Consider the following 8,968-nt stretch of genomic DNA (forward strand, 5'->3'; position numbering starts at 1 on the left):
GGTGGGTGGGGGAGGTGGGGGGGGGCACGGGGGGGGTGGGGGGGGCTGTGGAGATGGGGGGGCACGGGGGGGTGGGGGGGGGCTGTGGAGGTGGGGGGGGGCACGGGGGTGGGGGGGGGGCTGTGGAGATGGGGGGGGGGGCACGGGGGGTGAGTGGAGAGGGCTGTGGAGGTGGGGGGGGGCATGGGGGGTGGGGGGGGCTGTGGAGATGGGGGCAACAGGGAGGTGGGGGGGGCTGTGGAGTTGGGGGGCACGGTAGGTGGGGGCTGTGGAGGTGGGAGGGGGGCACGGGGGGTGGGGGGGGGGCTGTTAAGGTGGGGGGGCACGGGGGGTGAGTGGAGAGGGCTGTGGAGGTGGGGGGGCACGGGGGGTGGGGGGGGGGCTGTGGAGATGGGGGGCAACGGGGGGGTGGGGGGGCTGTGGAGGTGGGGGGGGGACGGGGGGTAGGTGGGGGGGAGTCACGGGGGGGTGGCTGTGGAGGTGGGTTGGGGGTGGTGTACGCATCGTGAGCCGTCCACGAGCCTGGACCGGCCAGGAATGTTGGGGACGCCGCGTGCCCCGAGCCTCCAAACATCTCCGGCCCCGCGGGCGCCGTGGCTGCGGCCTCACCGCGAGGCCCGTGGGGGCCGCGCTGGGAGACGCGCTTCTGCTGCTCCTCTTGCCCCTCGCCGCAGTGGGCAGCAAGCGGTCGCAATGAAGAGGCGCGGCGCGGAATACATTCCCCCACCTGTGAGTAGCACTGCTGCCACCGCTCGCTCGCCTGTCACCGACAAGGTCTCACTCTGCCACCACTATTCTTGCTGATTTAAATTCACGGTTTGGCAGATGTCGCGCGCAATTTGAGAGCAAAAAAAAATGTTAACCTTAGCTGCTGTCCCAGACTTTTGGAACCACCCAGTTTCGTCTTTATCGGCATCTCCATGCTGCGATCTATGTCCTCATTTAAACTGGCTCTCTAAGAATCACGAAAGTTGAAGTGTGAATTTGTATCCGTAATTGTGGAATGCGTTGATGTTGTTTATCGATCGAGTCGCCCTTGAAAAAAAGCTTCGAAGCTCGATTGGCTTTATTCGGAAAATAAAGTTGTGATTTTCATTTATTGTCGTAATAATCCTCATCAGCCATGATAAATATACCAGCTGGATGAAAGCCTGCTCGTGCCATGTTGGTCATGAGTGTTGTTTGACTTCACTTCACACTGGTTCGTGTGGATTGAAATGAGGGCCAGGACCGGGTCAGACATCACTTGTCAATGATGTTAGCTGTCAACGGGATTCGAACTCAGGTCACCGGGTTCGTAACAGATTTCACTCACCGCTGTGCCACCGCTCCACCCGTGTTAAGTCTTTTCATTTATCCGAGCCAACTGGCGGCACACTGAATGTATCTTTTATCATTTACATTGTGCAACATTTTCAATTTCTCACGTGGTGACACCGTTGTTTTTGTGCTGATTTCTCTTTGCCTCATTGCTGTACTTTATTCTATTAGTTTTTGACCCGGGTCACCACTCTTGCAAATGACACTCCTCTATCCTGGTTTCTGGAGTTCTGACCTGGTTCAACAAATAAACTTGAATCTTGAAATCTTCGTGCTAATATTCAGGACTTCTGTTTGATGTTCCCTAAAGCAGGACGATGGTGATGAGGAGGAATCTGAGGGTCCACTGGTAAGCACCAAACAAATATTCCCCCGTGTAGCCTTCACAGGTTATTGGGGCAAGTGCTGTTAGTGAGCACCTATGAAGGCCGACATTGCACACGAAGGGGTGGGTGACCAGTACCATGCCCGGCTGCCTTCATGTCCCAAGTGTCGATGTTTATACACTGCATCAGGTAATAATTTGAGGCTCAGTCGACTGAGGGGAGGTCCAGGTCCAGTTCAGATAAACTGGGGTTGCCAGGTTTGTAGAGCACTACCGCGTCCCACTCTGGTAAGCACACATACACGAGACAGAACATTTACATATTTCAAAGTATGTGTGTATATACATGTACGTGTCATTACGTGTGTTTGTGTTGTGTGTGAGTCCATTAACACCGTGGCCTCGCTTGCGAAAGAGATGTTCCATCTCGAGAGATCATCCAGGTGGAATATTTTAACTGATAAATACATTGTCCAGACGCTTGTGTTGCGCCCGAAAGCGTCGTGATTTATTTAATTTTATACCTACGTGACTTTACCGAAAAAACCAAAGAGTATGAATTCCTGCAGTCACGAAAGCTTCAAATCTACATTTTGCATGTGCCAGAAGGGCATTTTTCAATATGCTGTCAATTCACTCTTGTTTTGACCTCCTCTCCACACTTCAATCTTCACGCTAAATTGTTACCGCTTGCGCCCCAATGCTTGTAATGTTGTGATACAATAACATTGTTTAATTACCAATGAGGGGTTCTATCGCGGTGCAATGGTTAGCACACTTCGATGCCATCTGCCGGTGTGGCAGCTAAAACAATGGCCCCGTTGTTTTCTTTACTCCCCTGCCATCGCCTCTATCCTCACAGCGGTGTACACCAGTCAGTCTAGCAGCAGACCACGTGTGCTGGGGATAAAATGTGGGCACCCCTGCCTAGTTCAAGATGTCTGACCAGGGTGGAAGAGTAGGCCAAAACCACCCTGTAGAGTTCCCTCGAATGGAGGCCCGCCTGGCAGCAGTGGCTTTGAGCAAGAAATTGCAGGGCTGCGCTTGATGTCTAATGAGCACTTGAGAGAAGGCGAACGGGAGGCACGCCAAAGCAATGTTCGGCGTTAACCTGAGCCAGCGCTGCGGTTGAGCCTCGTCGGGGTAGAGACGTGGAGCGGACGTTGTCTCTTACAGCGGCTGCCCTTTGCTGGGAGGATAAAGACCGGCATCAGACCTGGCATGCGGATCCTGGTGACTGCCATCGTTTCCAAGCGTCCCAAGAGGTATTCCGGTCAACATAAAAACTAAAGTCCGTGTCAACGTAACAACTCCATTGTGAATGTCGAGACTCATTGAGATGCCGCAGCCACCTCGTGTCCTCACGGTGTACCGTACTGACGTCGCGCGCAACGAACGAGTCATTAGCACCGCTCATGGCCCTGCTTGGCCCCGAGTCCGAATCAGACATCTTGTGAGACCGGAGCATCACGGTTTGGTTCCGACTCAGCTTGGTATTTAAAAAAAAACAATGGAAAACCACCCATACCGCGAGGGTCGCGCACTGGCTCGGCTCGGATGTGGCAGTGGAAAAGCAGTATTTGCGAGTCCGGTGGTGGTTGTGTGTGTGTGTTTTCCCCACATTTCTCGTGCGCCGTCTTCTCCCCCGACAGCTTTGCCATCGAGCTGGCGTGCGGCTCGGAGGAGGGCGCCGACGTGGCGCTGAGGCTCGAGGTGCAGTTCCCCGGCCGCACCATCGCGCGCAACGCCATGCTCGGTGGGCAGTGGGGCGCGGACGAGACGAGCGTGCCCTACTTCCCCTTCACCCCCGGGCAGCCCTTCAAGGCGAGTGCTGAGCCTCGGGCGCGGTTCACCCTCGGCTGGCGCGCGTACGGATCGACGGCACGCATCCGCCAGTGGATAGCGGCGTCGCGAGCAGCTTGTGTTTTTTTGTTTGTTTGTTAAGTGTGTTACGGGACGTTCCAAAATGATCCGTTATCGATCGTACGATTGTGTCACTACCCCGATGTTCGGCTGGAGAGGACTGGATTGGCTAAAGGGGTTCACACGAGGATAGGAGGCAGTTTTGGCTCCAGTTGTTAACGGTTAAGGGAAATGTTCCAGAGCTAGGAGGGTTTGTGAGATGATTGTGAGATCTCCGTGCGGGGTAGACTGCTGGTGATGGACGCTGTGAAGTAAGTGCGGGTTCAAGCCGGCCTTCACCGAGCGAACTCGCGTTTGCTGGGCTCTTCTACCACAGCGTTGCTCTTTACGTCACCGAATTGTCAATGATCGCTTGCGAGGCGTGTGGCGAGTGTGGAAGAGGAGACCGGACTGCGTCTCCTGAGGCTGAAGCTCCTTCCGCCAGTAGTGGAGCTAGTGAGCAACTTCGGCCACTCAATCTTTAATGTTGGAATTAATCACGTTACGTATTCATCTCGAAAAGCGTCAGTTGTTTTACCTAATGAAACTGCTGCATGAGAGTGTTTTATATCGATACATTTATTTTTCACGCAGCGCCAGGCGTGAGACAGGAATTCTCCACCTTGAGAGCGAGTTATGTGCGTGAATAATTGTGATTGAAAGAAGATTCGAATACCGCATCGCCACTGATCTTAGCCGTGAGCCGGAAATACAATTCAGTTAATCGAGTTCACGGCACAGCGGGATAACCGCTGAGCCAACGCTTCCCCCCCCAAGGCACTTTGAGGGAGCACAAAACTCCACACTGAGCCAGCCTCAAGCTCTTCTCAGTGGGCTCCTGCCAAGTTTTCGCAGTAGGGGGCGACGCTGCTGCCGCGTGTGTGATTCCCAACTGAGTGATTTGCCACGCACATTTTCAGTCGTGGGATGATATTTTGGCCAACACCACTTGCATTAATTCTAGATTTGAAGTTGTCGTGACTGCAAGGATCAACATACTCGTTGGTTCTTTCGGTAAATTCACGTAGGTGAAAAAAAAAAATATAAAATATAAAAAAAAAATGAAAACAAATATTTTTTCTTTTCACCTACGTGACTTTACCGGAAGAACCAAAGAGTATACACCACTTGCATTGTGTGTGGGTTTATTTGTTTAGCCATGGGAAGGAAACCATGGAGAACAGGGGGAGAACACACAAACTCTACGCAGAATCGAGCTCGGGTAAGTATTTCTGCGAGGCACCCCTCCTGCCCGCACTGTGTGTCCGTATTGCAGGCAGTGTGTGGGGGCCATGGCACGGTGGTCAGCGCACCGCGCTATATACAACCCGGCGAGCACGAGTTCGATTTCGCTCACGAACAATAACAGTGGGTCTCCCCTAGGTCAACTCAGTGTTAAATTAGCACCTGTCGCGTTGTGTAAACATCAGCATTGGGGAGACAATAGCAGCCGGACGTGGTGCTGCCCCCCCCGCCCTCACCCGCGTGCGCCGTGTCGTCCTTCATCGGAGCTACTCGCTAACAGCACTTGCCCCATCAGTCTGCTGCTAAAGGCTACACGGGGGCTCTCTTTGTCTTTTGTGCTGGGGGGGGCAGTGCGAGCTGCTGTGCGAGCACGAGCGATTCCGCGTCACCGTGGACCAGCAGAACCTCTGCGGGTTCTGCCACCGGCTCCAACCGCTGCACAGCATCAACAGCGTGCGCGTCCGCGGCGACCTGAGGCTCACCAAGGTCACCTGAGTGGCCTCCAGCGGGGCCCGGGGTCACCCCCCCCCCCCCCCCCACCAAGCAGGGCCCGAGCCACGGGAGGGAGGTGGGGTGCGCCAGGCTGAGCCCGGCCCTGCAGCTCCGCCAGTAGATGTCCCAGATTTGAAGCTTTCGTGACTGCAAGGACTTTTATTAATTTAATTTTAAATTTTAACCTACGTGACTTTACCGAAAAAACCTAAGAATAGTAGATGTCCCCTCGGCACCACCCACACGCACGTTTCCTCCGTAGCGGTGGATCTCTGTCACGGAGCCCCCCCCCCCCCACAGCCCTGCCCGCCCTTCTACCCCCCACGCGAGAGGACCTCGAGCCGGGCCCGACTCCCAATTAAACCAAAAACCATCAAGTAGCAAAACGAATAAGCAGACGCTGGCCCTTATTCCCATATTTGTTTCTCCAATTAACAAAATATTAACAAAGCATTTTGACACATCTCGTCAGCCGCCACAGCTTTTCGAGAGTGCGAGCGTCCTTTTAGCAGCGTTGGTTGAACGCAAAGCCAACGCCGGACTGGTTTCGACATTCAGTGCCTCATCACTGTGGTCAACTTCAAGAGGGTGAATGGTTACATCTGGCTTGAATGAAAATAAAATACAATTATTTACCCCCTTGCGACGGAACATCTCATTTGCATCGGTGTCCAGGATGTGGCATATCCATAGCAAAAGTGGAATAACGCGTATATTATGTTTTTGAAATCTAAAGCCTATAAAGCAGAGGTGGGGAACCTTTTTTCTGCCAAGGGCCATTTGGATATTTATAACATCACTAGCATAAGTACCCGGCGTTGCCCGGGTGAAAAATATATTTCTTAATAACCTTACATATATACACAGATGGGCTGCTACCCCTGCCCCCCCCCAGCCACGATCTCCTCGGCCGCTGTGCAGTAATATGTACGGCCTATAGTGTGGTGGGGTGTCGAGGCCTAGTACCGTGCAGAGCCTCCGGCCTCGCCTAAATTGCCCACCCGGCTGAGGCTGGGTACCGGGGCCGTCCCCCCCCCCCCCCCCCCCCGCGCTACAATAATACTGTCTAATCGCTATAATTGTATTATCTACCGACCCTATAATAGTAATAGCACACATTGGGGTGGGGGGGAAGTGAAGAGGACGTGAAACTTTGATGAATTTAGCTCAGAGTCGCGTGGTGGGTGTCGAGGCCTAGTACCGTGCAGAGCCTCCGGCCTCGCCTAGATTGCCCACCCGGCTGAGGCTGGGTACTGGGTCCGGTACCCCCCCCCCCCCCCCGCGCTACAATAATACTGTCTAATCGCTATAATTTTATAATCTACCGACCCTATAATAGTAATTGCACACATTGTGGTGGGGGGGGAGTGAAGAGGACGTGAAACTTTGATGAATTTAATGCGTGCGCCTATTTTTAACGGGAATTAAAAATGGCGTCCACCCCGCGGCGAATGCGTCGCTACCCGTTGCCAGGGGCAACCGCCGGACCAATCGTGTCTCGCAAATCCCTGACATTTCGTCCAATGAAACTGCGTATGGTCCGATACACAGACACACACACAGACAGACAGACCGACAGACAGATTTGCGATTTTATATATATAGATTCACGGGCCATACAAAATTATCAACTAAAAAATTAGCCTGTTATATTTGGCCAAACATTTAATTAACTCGCCCCTAATGCGATGGCTGGAACTGCTTCTCTTTGGCGAGGCGTGTGATGTTAGCTGGTATTGATGATGTTGCTACTTGCAACTGCTTTTCCAGGTTTGCTCCGAGATTTATTTAATTTCGAGTCTCGCCTGCGGTTGCCTTGGCAGGGCCAGACCAAATGATTTCGCGGGCCTTATACGGCCCACGGGCCGGACGTTCCCCACCCCTACTATAAAGTATCGTACCCGTTTATGCGATGTCAAATACACGCATATTTGTCTTCAGTATATTTTGCTTCGCGGTGAGCCAATGGTGCGGGGAAGCATTGCACAGCGAAATAACCTTCACAGACTCGATCTGCTGACACCATCATACAAAATGTGTTTAACAAAGCAATTAAAGAAAATATATTCTATATCATATATATGAATTTGCGTATTTAAGAAACCTATGCAAAACATTGATATGTACATTGTCTTGTATTTTCATTGATCCGTGACCATTAAAGGCTGATTTGGAACATAGAGTACACGTATATACGACTGCATCTCATTTGTCTGGCACTTGTGTAGTGACATAGAATGGGTCACTACGGCGCGTAGCGCTGGTTACTGACAAAGAGGGGAATTGTGGGATGTAGCAGCCGATCTGCCAGCAGAACATGCAATGCCATGGAATGGGTCATTAGGGTGCGTAGCGCTGGCTGCTGGCAGAGAGAGGGCATCTCAGGACGTAGCAGCCTGGTCGGCTAACAGGGCACGTGATAGGCCGGGTTAAGGGATGTAGAGCAAAGGTGACAGAGGGGACACGTGGGGTATAGCCCAGAACCTTCTGGTAGGTTCCAGAAGAGGGCGTGGCCGAGGGCGGAGCCAGGCCACGCTGGGGGGCATAAAAGGGAGGTCCCGAGGCTGAGATCGGGGCTGTCGTTTGGAATGGAACCCGTCGTGCTACGTCTTCGTCTCCTCGGCGTCGTGAGTCAGACAGCGTGCCGGCTGTCCTGACCCGTCTGTTGTTATCCCGTGTGTGAGCAGAAGTGTTTAAGTGTAGAATTAACGTATGTGCCTCCTACTATTAGTGTCTCCGAAGTGACTCACTACACACGGGCTCCGGGGTGTGTGCAGTGGTGACACTCGCGCCTCACAGCAAGGAGCCCCTGGGTTCGATACCCGACTCCCGCTACTCTCCGTGCGGAGCTTGTATGATCTCCCCCTCTTCTGCATGAGTTCTCTCTGGCATCTCTCAGATTTATTCCGATGGCTAATACAAAAAAATTCTAAGCAATGTTAATTGTATTGACCAAACATCCCAATGCTGAGACATTACATGCAATTTGCTCAATTGGGATTAGAAGCCACCTACTGCAAAATAATTTGCTGGGTGAACAAAAATAACAATACAATATGTCATATCACGTAAGGTCAAATACTTGGATATAGGATTACATGAATACATGTTACAATAACATAGCATAACAATGGATAGGTATTCTTCGTGCAGTACTCTGGCGGTAGTGCCGTTATGTAGATAATTCTTTCTCCAGCGTTCCTGAAAACAACGAGTGGGAATTGAAGCCCCGCCTGTCGCCATGACCCAATGGATGTGCTCCGGAGCGATGGCAACAACCACGTCGATTGTGCAGAACCTGTAACGTGCAGCCGCATGTGTTCTACACCCGGGCAGGCCTACACCGGCCCTCCATCAGACAAGTGGCTGTCGTGAAGGTCGGGTTTACACAACCACCCCGCCCAGCCACCGACACGACGGGAAATCGATCTCAACCGCCCGTGCGCGTACGCGTACTGTTGAGCCTTACAGCAGATCAGCAACATCGTAGTAATACAGCAGCAATGCATACCATTACAACTTGGAACGCGCGCAGTATGCGCTCACTCTTGCCATCTCTTCAAATCACGGGTTCGGTTGTTGCCATGTCTTTTACACAGTCGGTACCCATTGAAGTAAGGGCAGTGTGAGACAAGCATCGACGTCTCCGCCTTGCGATACAAATCCAATGAAGAACACGCGGCA

The 8,968-nt window shown here is 52.6% G+C and overlaps 1 protein-coding gene across 1 annotated transcript; it reads left to right on the top strand.

The window, feature by feature from the left end:
* Nucleotides 1-1,636: 1,636 nt before the first annotated feature.
* Nucleotides 1,637-5,453, top strand: LOC133342312 (galectin-related protein-like). The gene is made up of 4 exons (XM_061551400.1): nt 1,637-1,669; nt 2,822-2,910; nt 3,298-3,469; nt 5,144-5,453. The coding sequence occupies exons 2-4, from the start codon at nt 2,867-2,869 to the stop codon at nt 5,285-5,287; spliced, it is 360 nt and encodes a 119-aa protein (XP_061407384.1). The 5' UTR covers nt 1,637-1,669; nt 2,822-2,866; the 3' UTR covers nt 5,288-5,453.
* The last annotated feature ends 3,515 nt before the right edge of the window (nt 5,454-8,968 follow it).

This window comes from Lethenteron reissneri, chromosome 14, assembly GCF_015708825.2.
Source record: "Lethenteron reissneri isolate LAM-NWPU_2019-01 chromosome 14, ASM1570882v1, whole genome shotgun sequence".
In the NCBI taxonomy this organism is placed as follows: Eukaryota; Metazoa; Chordata; class Hyperoartia; order Petromyzontiformes; family Petromyzontidae; genus Lethenteron; species Lethenteron reissneri.